Here is a 25,467-nt window from a genome sequence, read left to right on the forward strand (position 1 = left end):
GGAGACCCACCACTCTATCCCCTCTGACTAAAGCACTAGAGACCCACCACTCTATCTCCTCTGACTAAAGCACTAGAGACCCACCACTCTATCCCCTCTGACTAAAGCACTGGAGACCCACCACTCTATCCCCTCTGACTAAAGCACTAGAGACCCACCACTCTATCCCCTCTGACTAAAGCACTAGAGACCCACCACTCTATCCCCTCTGACTAAAGCACTGGAGACCCACCACTCTATCCCCTCTGACTAAAGCACTAGAGACCCACCACTCTATCCCCTCTGACTAAAGCACTAGAGACCCACCACTCTATCCCCTCTGACTAAAGCACTAGAGACCCACCACTCTATCCCCTCTGACTAAAGCACTGGAGACCCACCACTCTATCCCCTCTGACTAAAGCACTGGAGACCCACCACTCTATCCCCTCTGACTAAAGCACTAGAGACCCACCACTCTATCCCCTCTGACTAAAGCACTAGAGACCCACCACTCTATCCCCTCTGACTAAAGCACTAGAGACCCACCACTCTATCCCCTCTGACTAAAGCACTAGAGACCCACCACTCTATCCCCTCTGACTAAAGCACTGGAGACCCACCACTCTATCCCCTCTGACTAAAGCACTGGAGACCCACCACTCTATCCCCTCTGACTAAAGCACTGGAGACCCACCACTCTATCCCCTCTGACTAAAGCACTCAAGACCCACCACTCTATCCCCTCTGACTAAAGCACTAGAGACCCACCACTCTATCCCCTCTGACTAAAGCACTGAAGACCTACCACTCTATCCCCTCTGACTAAAGCACTAGAGACCCACCACTCTATCCCCTCTGACTAAAGCACTGGAGACCCACCACTCTATCCCCTCTGACTAAAGCACTGGAGACCCACCACTCTATCCCCTCTGACTAAAGCACTGGAGACCCACCACTCTATCCCCTCTGACTAAAGCACTGGAGACCCACCACTCTATCTCCTCTGACTAAAGCACTAGAGACCCACCACTCTATCCCCTCTGACTAAAGCACTGGAGGCCCACCACTCTATCCCCTCTGACTAAAGCACTAGAGACCCACCACTCTATCCCCTCTGACTAAAGCACTAGAGACCCACCACTCTATCCCCTCTGACTAAAGCACTAGAGACCCACCACTCTATCCCCTCTGACTAAAGCACTGGAGACCCACCACTCTATCCCCTCTGACTAAAGCACTGGAGACCCACCACTCTATCCCCTCTGACTAAAGCACTAGAGACCCACCACTCTATCCCCTCTGACTAAAGCACTAGAGACCCACCACTCTATCCCCTCTGACTAAAGCACTGGAGACCCACCACTCTATCCCCTCTGACTAAAGCACTGGAGACCCACCACTCTATCCCCTCTGACTAAAGCACTAGAGACCCACCACTCTATCCCCTCTGACTAAAGCACTAGAGACCCACCACTCTATCCCCTCTGACTAAAGCACTGGAGACCCACCACTCTATCCCCTCTGACTAAAGCACTGGAGACCCACCACTCTATCCCCTCTGACTAAAGCACCAGAGACCCACCACTCTATCCCCTCTGACTAAAGCACTAGAGACCCACCACTCTATCCCCTCTGACTAAAGCACTAGAGACCCACCACTCTATCCCCTCTGACTAAAGCACTGGAGACCCACCACTCTATCCCCTCTGACTAAAGCACTGGAGACCCACCACTCTATCTCCTCTGACTAAAGCACTAGAGACCCACCACTCTATCCCCTCTGACTAAAGCACTGGAGACCCACCACTCTATCCCCTCTGACTAAAGCACTAGAGACCCACCACTCTATCCCCTCTGACTAAAGCACTAGAGACCCACCACTCTATCCCCTCTGACTAAAGCACTAGAGACCCACCCCTCTATCCCCTCTGACTAAAGCACTAGAGACCCACCACTCTATCCCCTCTGACTAAAGCACTGGAGACCCACCACTCTATCCCCTCTGACTAAAGCACTAGAGACCCACCACTCTATCCCCTCTGACTAAAGCACTCAAGACCCACCACTCTATCCCCTCTGACTAAAGCACTGGAGACCCACCACTCTATCCCCTCTGACTAAAGCACTGGAGACCCACCACTCTATCCCCTCTGACTAAAGCACTAGAGACCCACCACTCTATCCCCTCTGACTAAAGCACTAGAGACCCACCACTCTATCCCCTCTGACTAAAGCACTAGAGACCCACCACTCTATCCCCTCTGACTAAAGCACTAGAGACCCACCACTCTATCCCCTCTGACTAAAGCACTAGAGACCCACCACTCTATCCCCTCTGACTAAAGCACTAGAGACCCACCACTCTATCCCCTCTGACTAAAGCACTAGAGACCCACCACTCTATCCCCTTTGACTAAAGCACTAGAGACCCACCACTCTATCCCCTCTGACTAAAGCACTAGATACCCACCACTCTATCCCCTCTGACTAAAGCACTAGAGACCCACCACTCTATCCCCTCTGACTAAAGCACTAGAGACCCACCACTCTATCCCCTCTGACTAAAGCACTGGAGACCCACCACTCTATCCCCTCTGACTAAAGCACTGGAGACCCACCACTCTATCCCCTCTGACTAAAGCACTAGAGACCCACCACTCTATCCCCTCTGACTAAAGAACTAGAGACCTACCACTCTATCCCCTCTGACTAAAGCACTGGAGACCCACCACTCTATCCCCTCTGACTAAAGCACTGGAGACCCACCACTCTATCCCCTCTGACTAAAGCACTGGAGACCCACCACTCTATCCCCTCTGACTAAAGCACTCGAGACCCACCACTCTATCCCCTCTGACTAAAGCACTAGAGACCACCACTCTATCCCCTCTGACTAAAGCACTAGAGACCCACCACTCTATCCCCTCTGACTAAAGCACTGGAGACCCACCACTCTATCCCCTCTGACTAAAGCACTGGAGACCCACCACTCTATCCCCTCTGACTAAAGCACTAGAGACCCACCACTCTATCTCCCTCTGACTAAAGCACTAGAGACCCACCACTCTATCCCCTCTGACTAAAGCACTGGAGACCCACCACTCTATCCCCTCTGACTAAAGCACTAGAGACCCACCACTCTATCCCCTCTGACTAAAGCACTAGAGACCCACCACTCTATCCCCTCTGACTAAAGCACTAGGAGACCCACCACTCTATCCCCTCTGACTAAAGCACTAGAGACCCACCACTCTATCCCCTCTGACTAAAGCACTAGAGACCCACCACTCTATCCCCTCTGACTAAAGCACTAGAGACCCACCACTCTATCCCCTCTGACTAAAGCACTGGAGACCCACCACTCTATCCCCTCTGACTAAAGCACTGGAGACCCACCACTCTATCCCCTCTGACTAAAGCACTAGAGACCCACCACTCTATCCCCTCTGACTAAAGCACTAGAGACCCACCACTCTATCCCCTCTGACTAAAGCACTAGAGACCCACCACTCTATCCCCTCTGACTAAAGCACTAGAGACCCACCACTCTATCCCCTCTGACTAAAGCACTGGAGACCCACCACTCTATCCCCTCTGACTAAAGCACTGGAGACCCACCACTCTATCCCCTCTGACTAAAGCACTGGAGACCCACCACTCTATCCCCTCTGACTAAAGCACTCAAGACCCACCACTCTATCCCCTCTGACTAAAGCACTAGAGACCCACCACTCTATCCCCTCTGACTAAAGCACTGAAGACCTACCACTCTATCCCCTCTGACTAAAGCACTAGAGACCCACCACTCTATCCCCTCTGACTAAAGCACTGGAGACCCACCACTCTATCCCCTCTGACTAAAGCACTGGAGACCCACCACTCTATCCCCTCTGACTAAAGCACTGGAGACCCACCACTCTATCCCCTCTGACTAAAGCACTGGAGACCCACCACTCTATCTCCTCTGACTAAAGCACTAGAGACCCACCACTCTATCCCCTCTGACTAAAGCACTGGAGGCCCACCACTCTATCCCCTCTGACTAAAGCACTAGAGACCCACCACTCTATCCCCTCTGACTAAAGCACTAGAGACCCACCACTCTATCCCCTCTGACTAAAGCACTAGAGACCCACCACTCTATCCCCTCTGACTAAAGCACTGGAGACCCACCACTCTATCCCCTCTGACTAAAGCACTGGAGACCCACCACTCTATCCCCTCTGACTAAAGCACTAGAGACCCACCACTCTATCCCCTCTGACTAAAGCACTAGAGACCCACCACTCTATCCCCTCTGACTAAAGCACTGGAGACCCACCACTCTATCCCCTCTGACTAAAGCACTGGAGACCCACCACTCTATCCCCTCTGACTAAAGCACTAGAGACCCACCACTCTATCCCCTCTGACTAAAGCACTAGAGACCCACCACTCTATCCCCTCTGACTAAAGCACTAGAGACCCACCACTCTATCCCCTCTGACTAAAGCACTGGAGACCCACCACTCTATCCCCTCTGACTAAAGCACTGGAGACCCACCACTCTATCCCCTCTGACTAAAGCACTCAAGACCCACCACTCTATCCCCTCTGACTAAAGCACTAGAGACCCACCACTCTATCCCCTCTGACTAAAGCACTGGAGACCTACCACTCTATCCCCTCTGACTAAAGCACTAGAGACCCACCACTCTATCCCCTCTGACTAAAGCACTGGAGACCCACCACTCTATCCCCTCTGACTAAAGCACTGGAGACCCACCACTCTATCCCCTCTGACTAAAGCACTGGAGACCCACCACTCTATCCCCTCTGACTAAAGCACTGGAGACCCACCACTCTATCTCCTCTGACTAAAGCACTAGAGACCCACCACTCTATCCCCTCTGACTAAAGCACTGGAGACCCACCACTCTATCCCCTCTGACTAAAGCACTAGAGACCCACCACTCTATCCCCTCTGACTAAAGCACTAGAGACCCACCACTCTATCCCCTCTGACTAAAGCACTAGAGACCCACCACTCTATCCCCTCTGACTAAAGCACTAGAGACCCACCACTCTATCCCCTCTGACTAAAGCACTAGAGACCCACCACTCTATCCCCTCTGACTAAAGCACTGGAGACCCACCACTCTATCCCCTCTGACTAAAGCACTAGAGACCCACCACTCTATCCCCTCTGACTAAAGCACTGGAGACCCACCACTCTATCCCCTCTGACTAAAGCACTGGAGACCCACCACTCTATCCCCTCTGACTAAAGCACTAGAGACCCACCACTCTATCCCCTCTGACTAAAGCACTAGAGACCCACCACTCTATCCCCTCTGACTAAAGCACTAGAGACCCACCACTCTATCCCCTCTGACTAAAGCACTGGAGACCCACCACTCTATCCCCTCTGACTAAAGCACTGGAGACCACCACTCTATCCCCTCTGACTAAAGCACCAGAGACCCACCACTTTATCCCCTCTGACTAAAGCACTAGAGACCCACCACTCTATCCCCTCTGACTAAAGCACTAGAGACCCACCACTCTATCCCCTCTGACTAAAGCACTGGAGACCCACCACTCTATCCCCTCTGACTAAAGCACTGGAGACCCACCACTCTATCCCCTCTGACTAAAGCACTAGAGACCCACCACTCTATCCCCTCTGACTAAAGCACTGGAGACCCACCACTCTATCCCCTCTGACTAAAGCACTAGAGACCCACCACTCTATCCCCTCTGACTAAAGCACTAGAGACCCACCACTCTATCCCCTCTGACTAAAGCACTAGAGACCCACCACTCTATCCCCTCTGACTAAAGCACTAGAGACCCACCACTCTATCCCCTCTGACTAAAGCACTGGAGACCCACCACTCTATCCCCTCTGACTAAAGCACTAGAGACCCACCACTCTATCCCCTCTGACTAAAGCACTCAAGACCCACCACTCTATCCCCTCTGACTAAAGCACTGGAGACCCACCACTCTATCCCCTCTGACTAAAGCACTGGAGACCCACCACTCTATCCCCTCTGACTAAAGCACTAGAGACCCACCACTCTATCCCCTCTGACTAAAGCACTAGAGACCCACCACTCTATCCCCTCTGACTAAAGCACTAGAGACCCACCACTCTATCCCCTCTGACTAAAGCACTAGAGACCCACCACTCTATCCCCTCTGACTAAAGCACTAGAGACCCACCACTCTATCCCCTCTGACTAAAGCACTAGAGACCCACCTCTCTATCCCCTCTGACTAAAGCACTAGAGACCCACCACTCTATCCCCTTTGACTAAAGCACTAGAGACCCACCACTCTATCCCCTCTGACTAAAGCACTGGAGACCCACCACTCTATCCCCTCTGACTAAAGCACTAGAGACCCACCACTCTATCCCCTCTGACTAAAGCACTAGAGACCCACCACTCTATCTCCTCTGACTAAAGCACTAGAGACCCACCACTCTATCCCCTCTGACTAAAGCACTGGAGACCCACCACTCTATCCCCTCTGACTAAAGCACTGGAGACCCACCACTCTATCTCCTCTGACTAAAGCACTGGAGATCTGCCACTCCGTCTCCATCTCTCCCCTCTGACCCAATTAGAAAGCATTGAGGCATGGGATAGACGGAGACACAGACAGAGACAGGGAGAGACACAGGGACAGGACGCTGTATGAACATTGTTTTGCCTCTCTCTCTCTTGTTATGTTCTTGAGTACTACATATGTAATCAACAAATCAAGTGTAGCTGTTTGTTTTTGTCTTGCTGTATTTGATTTCAATAAATTCCCCAGCTACAGTATGCTTGATTTAGTATCATTTCAGCTATGTTTGATTTAGATTCATTTCTCCTGCAGATTTTGTCCTGGCTATTAAGTAGATACTATTATCATCACTAACGTTGTCCTCCCCCTCCCTGGAAGTAGAGAGGAGGTAAAGCAGTTAACATCAGTCTCTGTGGAACTATACACTGTAGTTGTCGTGTCAATGTTGTCAGTTTACTTTACATCACCATAGTTGAGTCAAGTCAAATGGAAAACGTCACGTAAAGTCGGTTTATGTATACAATATTGTATATCCGTAATCCCTTTGTGTTTGAATGTTTTAGTGGTATGGTTCAGTCACATCTGTCCCTCTCTTGTGCTGTAGTTGCATGTCTCGGCTACCTTTACATACACCAGCTTCAGTCTTTCTAATCCTGATGACTGGTCTCAGGCTGCTTTTATTTTTCTCTTCTCTTTGAAGCTGTTCCAATAATGACCCTATCTCTCCCCCCTCTGCTCCACACTGTCTTACTGTCGTTAGCTAAACCTGGCAAAATACTGCCTTTGGTTTCATTCAGTCAGGAAAAAAAACTTGGAATCAACATACAAATGATAACTGAGCTGGGTAAGCCAGGCCTTTGTCCTCTGCTCGCTGCCGTCCGATCTTTAGTTCTGTCTGTCTGCCTGTCTGCCTGTCACCTCTCTCGCTCACACTCTCTCGCTCACACTCTCTCGCTCACACTCTCTCTCACCTCTCACACACTCTTTCTTTTTTTCTCTCTAACTCTCCCATTCTCAATTCAATTTCAATTTAAGGGGCTTTATTGGCATGGGAAACATATGTTTACATTGCCAAAGCAATTCTCTCTCCCTCTCGCTGACTCTCCTTTCTTCATCCACGTGTCTTGATCTATCAGGCTACAGCCGAGGCCCTCGCTGTCTCTCCTTTCTTCATCCACGTGTCTTGATCTATCAGGCTACAGCCGAGGCCCTCGCTGTCTCTCCTTTCTTCATCCACGTGTCTTGATCTATCAGGCTACAGCCGAGGCCCTCGCTGACTCTCCTTTCTTCATCCACGTGTCTTGATCTATCAGGCTACAGCCGAGGCCCTCGCTGACTCTCCTTTCTTCATCCACGTGTCTTGATCTATCAGGCTACAGCCGAGGCCCTCGCTGACTCTCCTTTCTTCATCCACGTGTCTCGATCTATCAGGCTACAGCCGAGGCCCTCGCTGTCTCTCCTTTCTTCATCCACGTGTCTCGATCTATCAGGCTACAGCCGAGGCCCTCGCTGACTCTCCTTTCTTCATCCACGTGTCTCGATCTATCAGGCTACAGCCGAGGCCCTCGCTGACTCTCCTTTCTTCATCCACGTGTCTTGATCTATCAGGCTACAGCCGAGGCCCTCGCTGTCTCTCCTTTCTTCATCCACGTGTCTTGATCTATCAGGCTACAGCCGAGGCCCTCGCTGACTCTCCTTTCTTCATCCACGTGTCTTGATCTATCAGGCTACAGCCGAGGCCCTCGCTGACTCTCCTTTCTTCATCCACGTGTCTTGATCTATCAGGCTACAGCCGAGGCCCTCGCTGTCTCTCCTTTCTTCATCCACGTGTCTTGATCTATCAGGCTACAGCCGAGGCCCTCGCTGACTCTCCTTTCTTCATCCACGTGTCTCGATCTATCAGGCTACAGCCGAGGCCCTCGCTGTCTCTCCTTTCTTCATCCACGTGTCTCGATCTATCAGGCTACAGCCGAGGCCCTCGCTGACTCTCCTTTCTTCATCCACGTGTCTTGATCTATCAGGCTACAGCCGAGGCCCTCGCTGACTCTCCTTTCTTCATCCACGTGTCTCGATCTATCAGGCTACAGCCGAGGCCCTCGCTGTCTCTCCTTTCTTCATCCACGTGTCTCGATCTATCAGGCTACAGCCGAGGCCCTCGCTGACTCTCCTTTCTTCATCCACGTGTCTCGATCTATCAGGCTACAGCCGAGGCCCTCGCTGACTCTCCTTTCTTCATCCACGTGTCTCGATCTATCAGGCTACAGCCGAGGCCCTCGCTGACTCTCCTTTCTTCATCCACGTGTCTTGATCTATCAGGCTACAGCCGAGGCCCTCGCTGACTCTCCTTTCTTCATCCACGTGTCTTGATCTATCAGGCTACAGCCGAGGCCCTCGCTGACTCTCCTTTCTTCATCCACGTGTCTTGATCTATCAGGCTACAGCCGAGGCCCTCGCTGACTCTCCTTTCTTCATTCACGTGTCTTGATCTATCAGGCTACAGCCGAGGCCCTCGCTGTCTCTCCTTTCTTCATCCACGTGTCTTGATCTATCAGGCTACAGCCGAGGCCCTCGCTGTCTCTCCTTTCTTCATCCACGTGTCTTGATCTATCAGGCTACAGCCGAGGCCCTCGCTGACTCTCCTTTCTTCATCCACGTGTCTTGATCTATCAGGCTACAGCCGAGGCCCTCGCTGACTCTCCTTTCTTCATCCACGTGTCTTGATCTATCAGGCTACAGCCGAGGCCCTCGCTGACTCTCCTTTCTTCATCCACGTGTCTTGATCTATCAGGCTACAGCCGAGGCCCTCGCTGACTCTCCTTTCTTCATCCACGTGTCTTGATCTATCAGGCTACAGCCGAGGCCCTCGCTGACTCTCCTTTCTTCATCCACGTGTCTTGATCTATCAGGCTACAGCCGAGGCCCTCGCTGACTCTCCTTTCTTCATCCACGTGTCTTGATCTATCAGGCTACAGCCGAGGCCCTCGCTGACTCTCCTTTCTTCATCCACGTGTCTTGATCTATCAGGCTACAGCCGAGGCCCTCGCTGACTCTCCTTTCTTCATTCACGTGTCTTGATCTATCAGGCTACAGCCGAGGCCCTCGCTGTCTCTCCTTTCTTCATCCACGTGTCTTGATCTATCAGGCTACAGCCGAGGCCCTCGCTGTCTCTCCTTTCTTCATCCACGTGTCTTGATCTATCAGGCTACAGCCGAGGCCCTCGCTGACTCTCCTTTCTTCATCCACGTGTCTCGATCTATCAGGCTACAGCCGAGGCCCTCGCTGACTCTCCTTTCTTCATCCACGTGTCTTGATCTATCAGGCTACAGCCGAGGCCCTCGCTGACTCTCCCATGGCTTCACTTTGAACACAATTACATTTTTTGTTCTCTGTTTCTGGTGGAACATTTACTGTCTCGTTTTGGCCTTTTTTTATTGAATGTTTTTTTTCTGTGATGTTTTTATTTTTTCCCATGCATTCTTTTCTCAAAGCATCGCTCTTGCACTTGGATAGTTGCTTGGTCTGTCCCTATGGCTGTTTTCATATCACAGCCACCATCCCTGACCCCCAGCCTCTACACCCACCCCTCTACACCCACCCCACTACCCCCCGCTTCAGTCTCCTTAGCCCGGGCCTGTTTGCATCATCAGCCCGCTTGTCTGGTTGACTGACATGTCTGTTCCTCCGCAGCACAAAGGAAGCCTGGGAAGAAATCAGATTGGAAAAAAAATTAAAACTACAGCTCAAATGTTCCCTTTAATCTGTTGAGTTGTTGTTGTTGTTTTTGTGTATTTTATGGCGGGGGGGTCTTTTTTTCTTTCTTCCAGACCTCAAGCCTTCATGTTGAAGGGGTCAAAGAAAGGCTTGTGTTGTCAAGCGCTTTTCAAATACAGTTGGATCTCAGGCTCTTGTCCACTGGCACTAGCAAGCAAATCCTCACATCTGAGGCTAAAGTCTGTTCTATTAGGGAAAGGCATCTTTACAAATGGTTTTAAAGAACTTTGTTTTTATATTGTTCTTCTTGATCTTGTCCTCCGGTTAGCAGTATTCTAGACAGAAAATAGAGATGTTTCAACCCTAGCCATTTATGATTTGAACTTCTATCATCCTTAACAGTTTCAGAATGTAGTATAACTTTGATCTTTAAAAGCAGGCTGTGCCTATGTGAATTTACCCCACAGCTTTATTTATCTTTTTATTGTTGTTTTAAATAATCATTTGACTTTCAGGAAAAGGTAAATACATTAATATCTCAATAGGTAACGATGTTACCACCCATGTTCTTATCTGAGATATCAACGAAGCTCCAGAATGCATGTTACATTACATGCATGATCTTCTCACCTCAACATGCACAATATGGTGGAACGAGGTGTGCTTCACACACCTAGGTAAAATCCATGTCTTGAATGTGATTCAAAACTGCAGAAATGGTTTGTTGATGACGGATTGTACTGTGCATCTACCATGAATGCCAAATCCGTAACGCTTTGGTTCAGACATCACTACCTTTTCTATACCTAAAGACATGAGACAGTTGAGAATATATGTTATTGAGTCTTTGAAGGAGCCACTAAAGGGAATGATTCTGTTTGGGTCAGGGCCTAAGACTTGGGGTTGTAAGTCAAGTAAAAAGGAATATTGGCTCAAAAACACTCTAAAATCTAACCTTCCTATTTCTCCAACAAAAAAAGTTTGGGAACCCCTGCCCTAGCTATGGCACCCAGCGATTCTCTACTTCTCAAGTCCCCAGGCGTGTTTGTGTGTGTTTGGCGTGCTGTGCCCTCCTTGGCCTCTCTCTCTCTCTGACTCTGTTTTGGGTCTCCCCTCTCTCAGTGAACGACTCCAACGTTCAGTTCTTGGACCAAGATGATGACGATGACCCGGACACAGAGCTGTACCTGACACAGCCCTTCGCCTGCGGAACCGCCTTCGCGGTCAGCGTGCTGGACTCTCTCATGAGTGCAGTGAGTAGACATTACTAAGTATACGCTACTCAATTTACACAGTTCTTAGTATGCACATTACTTTTTTTGCACTTTTTAAAATGTTATTTAGTCCGACATCTTACTAGGTAGTCTGACATGTTACTAGGTAGTCTGACATGTTACTAGGTAGTCTGACATCTTACTAGGTAGTCCGACATGTTACTATTTAGTCCGACATGTTACTAGGTAGTCTGACATCTTACTAGGTAGTCCGACATGTTACTTGGTAGTCTGACATGTTACTAGGTAGTCCGACATGTTACTATGTAGTCTGACATCTTACTAGGTAGTCTGACATCTTACTAGGTAGTCCGACATCTTACTAGGTAGTCCGACATCTTACTAGGTAGTCCGACATGTTACTAGGTAGTCCGACATCTTACTAGGTAGTCTGACATCTTACTAGGTAGTCTGACATCTTACTAGGTAGTCCGACATCTTACTAGGTAGTCCGACATGTTACTAGGTAGTCCGACATCTTACTAGGTAGTCCGACATCTTACTAGGTAGTCCGACATGTTACTAGGTAGTCCGACATCTTACTAGGTAGTCTGACATCTTACTAGGTAGTCCGACATCTTACTAGGTAGTCCGACATCTTACTAGGTAGTCTGACATCTTACTAGGTAGTCCGACATCTTACTAGGTAGTCTGACATCTTACTAGGTAGTCCGACATGTTACTAGGTAGTCCGACATGTTACTATGTAGTCTGACATCTTACTAGGTAGTCTGACATCTTACTAGGTAGTCCGACATCTTACTAGGTAGTCCGACATCTTACTAGGTAGTCCGACATCTTACTAGGTAGTCCGACATCTTACTAGGTAGTCCGACATCTTACTAGGTAGTCCGACATCTTACTAGGTAGTCCGACATGTTACTAGGTAGTCCGACATGTTACTAGGTAGTCCGACATGTTACTATGTAGTCTGACATCTTACTAGGTAGTCCGACATCTTACTAGGTAGTCCGACATCTTACTAGGTAGTCCGACATGTTACTATGTAGTCTGACATCTTACTAGGTAGTCCGACATCTTACTAGGTAGTCCGACATGTTACTAGGTAGTCCGACATGTTACTAGGTAGTCCGACATGTTACTAGGTAGTCCGACATGTTACTAGGTAGTCCGACATCTTACTAGGTAGACCGACATCTTACTAGGTAGACCGACATCTTACTAGGTAGTCCGACATCTTACTAGGTAGTCTGACATCTTACTAGGTAGTCCGACATGTTACTAGGTAGTCCGACATGTTACTAGGTAGTCCGACATCTTACTAGGTAGTCCGACATCTTACTAGGTAGTCCGACATCTTACTAGGTAGTCCGACATGTTACTAGGTAGTCCGACATGTTACTATGTAGTCTGACATCTTACTAGGTAGTCCGACATCTTACTAGGTAGTCCGACATCTTACTAGGTAGAAGTTTATCGCAGAATCCAGTACCAAAATTCTCCTTTTTGTGAACAGTCTATATTTCATCCATATTTATAAATATTTTCTATCCATATTTTAATCCCTATTTTATTTACATAGGCTAGTGGCTGTTAAGGTCGTAGGGTGAAGCAGCATTTTTAGAGGGTAAAAGTTGCATTTTGTTGCAGTTGCAACATGCAGCAGTCAAGGGCTAAAATTGATTGGCTTTGAACTCAGTCAATTAGGAGTTAATCCAGTGCTGCGTACAAGATGTCAGCAACCACAAGACAAGACACAGATAGTGGGTTTACTGTAAGACGTGCATACGGTCTTTAAACAAAGTAGTTTAAAGGTCGTAACTAAGTACTGTATACTATGTACTGTATACTTGGTAGTGTATACTTGGTAGTGTCTACTCACCTGCACCCATGTCTGCTGTCTCTAAAGCTGGCTGTTGAATTGAAGATGCTTTTGATTTAAATAAGTGTGAAACGTAGCAAAGATGCATTTCAAAACACTGCAGATCTAATGCACTTTTTGGAAGCAAACAGACAGACAGACAGACAGACAGACACACACACAGACACACAGACACACAGACAGACACAGCCTCTCAGAGTTAAGTAAAGGGTTAGACTTAACGGATATGGATGCCTCAGATAAGATGCAGTGCTCTGCTCAGCGCAGCAGCATTACGGAGTAGGCAGAAGTTGGTAAATGAAATGCCACATTGATCAGACAGCGCTGCCAGCTCCAATGACATCAAAAGGGAAGTTGTTGCCACCACTCCTCATATAAAGTGTCACGAAACAAATTTTCAAGGAGCTTATTAGATCTTTTAACAAGGTAAGTGCTGAGGTTCCCTTTAATGGCACATTTGACATGCAAAGGTGGGCCATCAAGGTCCAAAAAAACACTTTCATCTTTCAACAATGAGAGAGAGAGGAGCTCACTCCCACATGTTCTGTGATGTCTCTCTCTCTCGCTCTCTCTCTCCCACCCACCGCCGATTAAGGCAGCCCCCCGCACCTCTCTGATTCAGAGGGGTTGGGTTAAATGCGGACGACACATTTCAGTTGTACAGCTGACTAGGTATCCCCCTTTCCCTTTCCACCCTCTCTCTCTCTCTTTCCCGTCTCTCTCCCCTCTTCCCCATCTCTCCCCTCTCACCCTTCTCCATCTCTCCCTCTTCCCCCATCCCATCTCTCCCCTCTTCACCCATCCCATCTCTCCCCTTTTCCCCTTCTCCATCTCTCCCCTCTCCCCCTTCTCTCCCCTCTCCCCTTTCTCCATCTCTCCCCCTTCTCCATCTCTCCCCCCCTTCTCCATCTCTCCCCTCTCCCCCTTCTCTCCCCTCTCACCCTTCTCCATCTCTCCCTCTTCCCCCATCCCATCTCTCCCCTCTTCACCCATCCTATCTCTCCCATCTTCCCCATCCCATCTCTCCCGACTTCCCCCATCCCATCTCTCCCCTCTTCCCCCATCCCATCTCTCCCCTCTGCCCCATCCCATCTCTCCCATCTTCCCCATCCCATCTCTCCCCTCTCCCCGATACCATCTCTCCCCTCTCCCCGATACCATCTCTCCCCTCTTCCCCATCCCATCTCTCCCCTCTCCCCGATACCATCTCTCCCCTCTCCCCGATACCATCTCTCCCCTCTTCACCCATCCTATCTCTCCCCTCTGCCCCATCCCATCTCTCCCATCTCTCCCCTCTCACCCTTCTCCATCTCTCCCTCTTCCCCCATCCCATCTCTCCCCTCTTCACCCATCCTATCTCTCCCCTCTGCCCCATCCCATCTCTCCCCTCTCCCCCTTCTCCATCTCTCCCCTCTTCCCCATCCCATCTCTCCCCTCTCCCCCTTCTCCATCTCTCCCCTCTTCCCCATCCCATCTCTCCCCTCTCCCCCATCCCATCTCTCCCATCTTCCCCATCCCATCTCTCCCCTCTTCACCCATCCCATCTCTCCCATCTTCACCCATCCCATCTCTCCCCTCTCCCCCTTATCCATCTCTCCCCTCTTCCCCATCCCATCTTTCCCCTCTTCACCCATCCCATCTCTCCCCTCTTCACCCATCCAATCTCTCCCCTCTTCCCCATCTCTCCCCTCTCCCCCTTCTCCATCTCTCCCATCTTCCCCACTCCATCTCTCCCCTCTTCACCCATCCAATCTCTCCCCTCTTCCCCATCTCTCCCCTCTCCCCCTTCTCCATCTCTCCCATCTTCCCCACTCCATCTCTCCCCTCTTCACCCATCCCATTTCTCCCCTCTTCACCCATCTAATCTCTCCCCTCTTCCCCACCACATCTCTCCCCTCTCCCCCTTCTCAATCTCTCCCCTCTTCCCCACCCATCTCTCCCCTCCCCCCTTCTCCATCTCTCCCCTCTTCCCCACCCCATCTCTCCCCTCTTCACCCATCCAATCTCTCCCCTCTTCCCCATCTCTCCCCTCTCCCCCTTCTCCATCTCTCCCATCTTCCCCACTCCATCTCTCCCCTCTTCACCCATCCCATCTCTCCCCTCTTCACCCATCCAATCTCTCCCCTCTTCCCCATCTCTCCCCTCTCCCCCTTCTCCATCTCTCCCATCTTCCCCACTCCATCTCTCCCCTCTTCACCCATCCAATCTCTCCCCTCTTCCCCATCTCTCCCCTCTCCCCCTTCTCCATCTCTCCCATCTTCCCCACCCCATCTCTCCCCTCTTCACCCATCCAATCTCTCCCCTCTTCCCCACCCCATTTCTCTCCTCTCCCCCTTCTCCATCTCTTCCTTCTTCCCCATCTTATCTCCCCCTTCTCCATCTCTCCCCCTTCTCCATCTTTCCCCCTCCCTCCCTTCTCCATCTCTCCCCTTATCGCCACCATCTCTCCCCATCTCCATCTCTCCCCCTCCCTCCCTTCTCCATCTCTCCCCTTATCGCCACCATCTCTCCCCATCTCCATCTCTTTCCTCTTCCCCCTTATCTCCCCTCTCCCCCTTCTCCATCCCTTCCCCTTTATCTCCCCTCTCCCCCCTTCTCCATCCCTTCCCCTTTATCTCCCCTCTCCCCCCTTCTCCATCTCTCCCCTTATCGCCACCATCTCTCCCCATCTCCATCTCTTCCCTCTTCCCCCTTATATCCCCTCTCCCCCCTTCTCCATCCCTTCCCCTTTATCTCCCCTCTCCCCCCTTCTCCATCTCTCCCCCGTTCTCCGTCCGCCACATATCCTCTACCGTTGTGGCTCTAATGGCGTCTCCTTACTTACGGATCTCACATCCTCTTATCTCTGCAGACATACTTCAACGATAATATCCTCACCCTGATCCGGACGCTGGTGACTGGGGGAGCCACCCCAGAGCTAGAGGCTCTACTGGCTGAGGAGAACGCCCTGCAAGGGGGCTACAGCACGCCACAGACACTGGCTAACCGAGACAGGTGTCGTGTTGCCCAACTGGCCCTGTACGATGGGCCCTTTGCCGACTTGGGGGTAAGTGAATGTTTAAATGGAGCTGACAGGTTTTGGCACTCGACAGCAGCACCCATCCCGCCTGTTTGGCTCCTTGCGGCACTTAATACAAAGTGAAGAACAGAGAACACGCAAAGGGTGCTCTGCTTAGGAGGAGGAAGGAGGGTTCTGGAGTGTGTGTGTTAGAGCTGGGTGATATGGGGGGAAAAATCCATATTGCGATAAATTAACAAATGTTTTGCTATAATGATAAATCAGAGATAAATAATAATAAATTATTTTGGGGGGAGGTGCTAGAGCTGGGCGATATGGACAAAAAGTAATATCGCGATAAATGTAACTGTTTTGCTCGATAACAACAAATACAACAATCATTTACTTTATTCTATGGACAGTTACTTTACAAGCAGCAGGGCTATAGAATAGTTTTTTCCAGTGCCAAATAAGACAGCTGAGATGGTAGCCTATGATTCAAAAAGTCAGCTATTTCATGTAACATATCCAGGAAATGCATGATTGATATTTTGATGTGCGACCTCCAGAATGATCAGATTTCATTTTGTCTCTTCAGAGAATTTCCCGACATCTTTATGCTTATTGGCCTATAGGCTGTATTATACACCACCCGAAGAAGTGGGAACTCAAAACCCTTAGGTAGATTGATTAGGCTAATTGATTAATCTGTCAGTAAATGTAGCTAATGTCCTACAAAGACTTTCCAGCGCTAGGCCTAGGATGCTTGATGTAGGCCTATTCACTGCAAATGACGCTCTCCGGCCCGCGATGCAACAAAACCTTACTACACTAAAGCCTACTCCCGTTGTGAAGTGGTGCCATGAACTCAATATTAAGAGGTGAGAAATACCTCTCTGTAACTAGAACAACAGTAGTTACTTTGAAAACTGTCTTTTTCCTACAATAGGATTTTGAGCAACGACCATATGCTTGTGCTTGTCAGAATGTGTCTCTCCCTCTTCCATGCACACAGTGGGGAGAGGGAGGGAGAGTCAGCTGTCGACAGCGAACCGGTGACAGGCATATACTTTCAGAGCAGGAATCAACATAATGCATAGGCTATTACTGTTGACCAAATAATGGTTCTAGAACAATCTACAGGAATGTTGTGTAGCCAAATCACCTAAAATGACCGAGCAAAATGCTTTGGTAAGAGGAAGGCGGTGTCGGTAATTTTCGTTTTTTGGTCCCAGCATTGCTGTGTGTGTGTTCTGGGATGAAGAATGTTCTTTCCCCAAAACATACAGCAGAATGTATCCAGGGCACTGCAGTTTGACATTTTCAAAAACTTGGATTATTTTGTAATTTAGACAAATGATTGCACTTTATAAGCCAACACACCCTGATGTTGTTTTTGATTTGCCATTTGTTGTTTTCCAGGATGGTGGTTGCTATGGAGATTTGTTCTGTAAAGCATTGAAGACATACAACATGTTGTGCTTCGGAATCTACAGATTGAGAGACGCTCACCTTGCCACACCTAGCCAGTGTACCAAACGGTGAGACAGTCAGTGGTACATCCACCCCTCTCACTTGTCAAGGTGTAACAACATCAGCTGTTTTCCATTATAATATTAGCAGTTATGGGATTATATTATACTGTTTATCGTAGACCCTTATGTGATTAGATAACTCTACAAACTAGATGCATTTCGACTTCATGCCTCTAACACAGAAACATTTTTATTTGAAATAAATCTGCTTTGAAATCTTGTAACTGATTAGTTTTCAACCACGCCCTATTAACTTTCTGTTTCTGTTTTTATAAACTGAGTGGTTCGAGCCCTGAATACTGATTGGCTGTATGACAAAACAGTTTTTTTTACTGCTCTAATTACATTAGTAACCAGTTTATAATAGCAATAAGGCACCTCGGGGGTTTGTGGTATATGGCCAATGTACAGTACATTCAGAAAGTATTCAGACCCCTTCACTTTTTCCACATTTTGTTACGTTACAGTCTTATTCTAAAATTGATTAAATAAATAAAAATCCTCATCAATCTACACATAACACCACATAGTGATGAATTGAAAACAGGTTTATATAACTTTTTGCAAATGTATTAAAAATAAAAACAAAACCTGCTCCAGAGCACTCAGGACCTCAGACTGGGGCGAAGGTTCACCTTCCAACAGGAAAACAACTCTAAGCACACAGCCAAGACAACGCAGGAGTGGCTTCGGGACAAGTCTCTGAATGTCCTTGAGTGGCCCAGCCAGAGCCTGGACTTGAACCCGATCGAACATCTCTGGAGAGACCTGAAAATAGCTGTGCAGCGACACTCCCCATCCAACCTGACAGAGCTTTAGAAGATCTTCAGAGAAGAATGGGAGAAACTCCCCAAATACAGGTGTGCCGAGCTTGTAGTGTCATACCCAAGAAGACTCGAGGCTGTAATCGCTAAATATGCAAAAATGTTTAAAATAATGTTTTTTCTTTGGCATTATGAGGTATTGTGTGTAGATTGATGAGGAAACGGATCGATGTAATCCATTTTAGAACAAGGCTGTAACGTAACAAAATGTGGAAAAAGTCAAGGTATCTGAGTACTTTCTGAATGCACTGTACCATGGCCAAGGGCTGTATTCAGGCACTCTGCATTACGTTGAGCCTAAGAACAGCCCTTAGCCGTGGTATATTGGCCATATACCCCCCCCCCCCGGGCCTTATTTGCTTAATTATACACTGACTAATCAGTATTGTTCTGTTTTCTACCAACTCCTATCTTTTCCTTTATACAGGTATGTGATCACCAACCCTCCGTATGAGTTTGAGTTGGTCCCCACAGACCTGATCTTCTGTCTGATGCAGTTTGACCACAACGCGGGCCAGTCTCGGACCAGCCTTTCCCACAGCTCTCACTCCTCCCATTCCTCCAGCAAAAAGAGCTCGTCCGTCCACTCCATCCCAACCACCAACCGGCAGAACCGCAGCAGCAAGGCTCGGGAGGCTGGTCACAAACAGAAGTAGGTGGAGGAGGTGTGTGTGTGTGCGTGTTTTTTTTCTTCTCTTTCTCAATCTAAGTTTCCTGTGGGAGTTGTGGCCAAAAGGAGAGTGTGTGTGTCACTGTTTGGGTCGGTTATCTTTGTCTGTATGTTTATTTGGGTTTTGTTTCTGAGATTGTGTGCTCAATGTCAACATCATGTTTGTGCAATGTTTGCTCCATAACCATCAGCATGTGGTCCTTGCTCTGACATCTCCGCCTCCATAGCTACTGTACCATGATCTAATCAATGGAACTAAGGGGAAACGTTGATATGCATTGCTTTCACCGACAAACTGTCTTAAAAATTTCCTTCGACCTCATTGAACCTGTATTTAAGCATTATTTTAATTAAATTGTTTTTTCCCCCTCATCAATCTACACACACTACCCCATAATGACAAACCAAAAACTGGTTGTTTAGACATTTTTGCTCATTTCTAAAAAATACAAAACTGAAATATTACATTTACATAAGTATTCAGACCCTTTACTCAATACTTTGTTGAAGCACCTTTGGCAGCGATTACAACCTTGAGTCTTCTTGGGTATTTGGGGAGTTTCTCCCATTCTTCTCTGTAGATCCTCTCAAGCTCTGTTAGGTTGGATGGGGAGTGTTGCTGCACAGCTATTTTCAGGTCTCTCCAGAGATGTTCGATTGGGTTCAAGTCCGGGCTCTGGCTGGGCCACTCAAGGACATTCAGAGACTTGTCCCGAAGCCACCCCTGCGTTGTCTTGGCTGTGTGCTTAGGGTCATTGTTCTGTTGGAAGGTGAACCTTTTTCCCCAGTCTGAGGTCCTGAGCGCTCTGGAGCAGGTTTTCATCAAGGATCTCTCTGTACTTTGCTCCGTTCATCTTTCCCTCGATCCTGACTAGTCTCCCAGTTCGTGCTGCTGAAAAACATCCCCACAGCATGATGCTGCCACCACCATGCTTCACCATAGGGATGGTGCCAGGTTTCCTCCAGACATGACGCTTGGCATTCAGGCAAAGAGTTCAATCTTGGTTTCATCAGACCATAGAATCTTGTTTTTGATGGTCTGAGAGTCCTTTAGGTGCCTTTTACTGAGGAGTGGCTTCCGTCTGGCCAGGAAGAGTCTTGGTTGTTCCAAACTTCTTCCTTTTAAGAATGATGGAGGCCACTGCGTTCTTGGACCTTCAATGCTCAGAAATTTTTTGGTATCCTTCCCCATATCTGTGCCTCGACACAGTCCTGTCTCTGAGCTCTACGGACAATTCCTTCGACCTCATGGCTTGGTTTTTGCTCTGACATCCATTGCCAACTGTGGGACCTTATATAGACAAGTGTGTTCTTTTCCAAATCATGTCCAGTCAATTGAATTTATCACATGTGGACTCCAGTCAAGTTTGAGTCTCATAGCAAAGGTGTTGAATACTTATGTAAATAAGGTATTTCTGTTATTAATATTTAATACATTTGCAAAAAATAATAAAAACCTGTTTTCGCTTTGTCATTATGGAGTATTATGTGTAGATTGAGGATTTGATTTGATTCATTTTAGAATAAGGCTGTAACGTAACAAAATGTGGAAAAGTGAAGAGGTCTGAATACTTTCAGAATGCACTGTGCAGTATGTTTTTACTTTGACTCATATTGGTATAGCCTGCTTATTTGTTAGTATACGTACCAACAGCATGCCATGGTTATGGATTGAATGTAACATGATTTACGTAGACTAAACCTTTTACCCAACATGACCACATTTTGACCAGAGAAGCTGGTGTTTCAGATGATAGTCCATGAATGATAAACGTCATTAAACCATCTGTCGACATCTATCTGGTTATTGTGTCTGTTCTGAGACATGGCATGTCCATGGTCCCACTTCTCCATCTCAAATGCTTATTTTTAGTTCTGTTTTAAATGTTGATGTGTTTTGCATAATATAATATATAATTGAAGTTATATTAAATGATAAGGAAGTAATAATTGTAAAATTACCCAGAGAATTTGATTTTGATGGTAAGAAAAGACATCATGCTACTAAGTACTCCCTAAACAGTGATAGATCATTTATCAATGTCCATTCTTAAGCTTAAAGAGAACAGATCAATTGAAATGTCTTAGTATCATTTTAAATGTCACTTAGCATTTGCCTTCAATGCTTTTCAAACATGGTGTCATCGGGAGGCGAAGTGTAGGTGTTCAGTATCTAGAAACATAAACAGGGCTAAGGGAACATCTGACAAGTAGGGTTGGGGTCAATTTAGGACGTAAACTGAAATAGCATTTTACATTTTGGCAATGAGGCCTTGATTACATTAGAAAATAGTCATAGTTGTCAGTGCTTACATACTGTAGAGTACAGCAAGAGATCCAGTCAGGTCAGTGATTGTGTTTGAGACGTGTTATTTGCCTTGTATAGACTGTAATACCTCACTTACTTAGATTACCTACTTCTCTTTCTGAAGTGCAACAAGGATGAATAGAATGAGCCAAGGTATGCAAGTTAACAATTCTGCATGTCCTACTATTACAATAGCAACCTTTACGTGGGGTTCTAATCATAACTTTGTCCCTGTGGCAATTGTTATGACAAGGGGAGGTTTTATAGTCTTTCTGTTATTTTCCTCTAAGGATAAGTCATCATGCCTCAGTTTAAGTTTTGCTTTTGGACAAATGGAAAGCAAAATGGCTGCCGCTGCCTCTGCTCTCTCCCTGTCATGCCCATGACCATCTCTGCATTGGCTCTTCCTGCCTTTCTGTTTTACCTCCTTCACACCCTAATTCACCTGATTACGCTTTTTCTTTGTTTTCTTCTGACAGAGCCTCTATTTTGTATAATTTACATATTATTTATCATGTTTTTTTGTTTGCTTTATTTCAACTTGAGACAAATTGCATTGTCAGAGGTTTGTGTGTTTGCACATATTCTTTCCTATTGAATGTGATCAGATGTTGTTCAAGTGATAGAAATATGTTGTAATCCGGATTCTGTATAACTCTATCAACTGGTGCCACAGAGAGATAAGGTGTTGCCTATCACACACTATATAATACAAACATGAACTGTAGACATTTGATTACCTAAAGATCATACCTCTCGTAGAGTATGCTTGAAACCTCCTCAAATGGACATGTTTCAGGCGATAGACATCTTGCTTCACCTCAGGCATAGTTTCAAAACATCAAACACTTGTGCTGTAACACACTTGCCTGAGCACTAAGTTGACTGAAACACACACACACACTTACATTCACACAGACCCACATGCACACACTCCAAAGTTGAAATAACTTTACCTGGAAGGAAATGAAGTACCTGACTTGAAACCTATGATCCCTCATGCTATATAAGGCGGCTACTTAGACTGAGACAGGAATATATGCCATGACACCGTATGGATTATTCAACACTAACACTCTGTTTCTGCCCCATCCCTCCGCAGAAAGGAAATGGTTTACAGATGAACCAGAAAATGCCTACCCACGGAACATTCAGATCAAGCCCAGGAGCACTCACATGGCCAACCAAGTCAACCAATACAAATCCACTAGCAGTCTGATACCACCAATCAGAGAAGTTGAAGATGAATGTTGAAAACCAGGCCCCCTTGATGACTCTTGAGAATTCTGGACGCTCTTACGAAAGGAGATAAGAGATGGCGAACAGGGATGATAATGATGATTAATTGGTCCCCACTCATTCTACAGATCAAGGGTTTGACATAAATACCACAACTGGAAGGGGCCTCCTATGTGTATACCTGTAATGTTACTTCCATGCTCTTCATGTTTCATTTATAAATCTTCCATAGAGATGTACATAATGACAATCTAATGAGGATTGTACACTCCCTCCCCCTTAGCACTTTTTGAAATTATTTGAAGTTGAAGAGAGAAGATTAAGTACTTCCTGTAATTATTTGCAATAGTTCATCACCTCTTCGTGTGACCAGACTCCATGGCTACTGTATTTTGAGGTTACTACTTGTTGTTGGAGGATGAGCGTCAAGGCAGTTCGCTCATCGTTCACCACATCTCCCAAAGACACCATTGGGGCTGGCCACTCATACACCGTGTCTGTTTCCGTTCTCTTTGCACTAAAACTGATCACGTTATTTTGCAACACGTCTACGGGAAACATTGACATCTCCCCAAAACAACACCCATCACAGAAATGTCAACCTTTTGGTTGTCGATTCACTGAACGAGAGAAAGGCTGCTTGTCATTTGAAGAGGTGTACAGCTGTACTGTGTACAGATCCATTACATCACTGCTTAGGGTATGCTACTGTATGTCGACATGCTGTTGAGTAATCATCTGAATGAATGCATTCAAGTCCTGTAGAATGAGATCATATTGTAAATCAGTTGTCTTGAGACTCAGAGTACTGTACTAGATAGTTCTGGGATAAGCTGGTTGACCGTATATAGCTACACTGTACCTACATCTGTTCTGGTGATATCACAATGGCTATGGATCATAATGATGTCTTTGACCGTGTTTGAAGCTCCTATCATCGCATGGTGCCTGAGCCCTTTTATAACAATACAGAGCAGATGATCAACTTAACCTGAAAACATGAAAGGGACGAAGGACAATCTTGTCCTATCCCTTATGTGTAAACATGAAAGGGGTGAATGGACAACTTTGTCTCGTCCCTTGTGAACACGTTAATTGAGTGAAAGGACAGCCTTGTACACATCTTGCATATGGCACGTGTGTACTGTACGTGGCAGCAATGTGTCCCCTCAATAAAAACATTGGTGGTACATCTGAGTTAAATGCACTAATTAGTGTCGTCATCTCTCCATCCGTGTGTATGTGATGGTGGTTCAGCCTCTGAGGGAGCAGCATGTGGGATCAAGGCTTCAAACATGAAAGACGTATCGGAACTGTCTGGGGGTTGCCGATCAACTAATGAACTAAGCAAACACGTTTCTATGCTCACCATCATGCCCAGTCACATCACCGGTAATACAACATCTATGATTGAGCTGAATAAATATGAACAAACATTAGCTGTGTGCCCTAAAAAATGTAAGGGAAGCAATTAAGCCCAAACCTATTTAAGAACAAAAGAATAAGCATATAATTTCAATATTTTTTTGTCTGTTGAGAAATTTGGAGAAACAATGCCACATATTGCGTAAAATGGGCATCAGTGGGTCCTCCTTTGACCAGAGCCACCACTGCCTGGCACAGGGTTGGTAACAGAGGCAGCAAAGAGCTTGGATGTTCTCCGCTGCCAATCCTGATGTCATCATGACACCTCTAAACACTATGTTGGTAGACATTAAGGGAAAAGCTCAATCATAGTTTTGCCACTGATGACGATTCTCCGCTGGAGAATACTGCCTGTGTTCTTCATGTCATTCTGGTCCAGGCGCAAGACAGTGCGTGTTAAAAATGGACCATTTCTATTTTGTTTTTGATCCAGAGCAACCCAGACAGAGCTGCAGCCTTGGGGAGGAGAGGGTATGGTGTCACAGATGAACCAACTAAAAACTTAACCTAGATACTTTAAACATACAAATATGATTATTTTATATTCATATGAGCGTACTTATTTTTACACATGACGTAGTGAGAAACACTTTGTGAAAGCAATCCATTATTATTATTAGGCCTATAATTACATCAGATTATTTTATTTCTAAATTAATCACTGTATTTAACATAATCATACCAAAATGATTCATATCAATTCTGAAATGCTTATAATTAGAAATGCATCATTGAGGAAGAGTAGAAGTCCCCTCTCTTATCCCTGATAAAGTATAGTGATTAAGGGCGCTATTCAAGCCATATCGCAGAAGTTCAACATTACAGTTGGATTGAAATTTAAAGGCAATGTTTCCGCTTTAGCAGAGACTGCATTCACGTAAACGCTGCATATGTCCAGTGGTGGAAAAGTACGTATTGTCATACTTGAGTGAAAGTACAGATACCTTAATAGAAAATTACTCACGTAAAAGTGAGTCACCCAGTGAAATACTACTTGAGTAAAAGTCTAAAAGTATTTGGTTGTAAATATATATATTTGAAAGTATAAATAATTTCAAATTCCTTATATTAAGCAAACCAGGCAGCATTTTCTTGTTTTTTAT

General features: G+C 46.8%; 1 protein-coding gene across 1 annotated transcript in view; it reads left to right on the forward strand.

Annotated features, from left to right (window-relative positions):
- LOC120017966 (calcium-activated potassium channel subunit alpha-1-like) overlaps positions 1 to 22,954 on the forward strand; it is a 354,744-nt gene extending 331,790 nt beyond the window's left edge. The window contains exons 24-29 of the mRNA XM_038960926.1: positions 11,371 to 11,501; positions 16,217 to 16,411; positions 17,786 to 17,904; positions 19,150 to 19,374; positions 21,825 to 21,853; positions 22,803 to 22,954. Coding sequence (XP_038816854.1) covers positions 11,371 to 11,501; positions 16,217 to 16,411; positions 17,786 to 17,904; positions 19,150 to 19,374; positions 21,825 to 21,853; positions 22,803 to 22,954 — 851 coding nt within the window. The remainder of the gene's footprint in view (positions 1 to 11,370; positions 11,502 to 16,216; positions 16,412 to 17,785; positions 17,905 to 19,149; positions 19,375 to 21,824; positions 21,854 to 22,802) is intronic.
- Positions 22,955 to 25,467: the final 2,513 nt, after the last annotated feature.

Source organism: Salvelinus namaycush, chromosome 22 (assembly GCF_016432855.1).
Source record: "Salvelinus namaycush isolate Seneca chromosome 22, SaNama_1.0, whole genome shotgun sequence".
NCBI classification, from domain to species: Eukaryota; Metazoa; Chordata; class Actinopteri; order Salmoniformes; family Salmonidae; genus Salvelinus; species Salvelinus namaycush.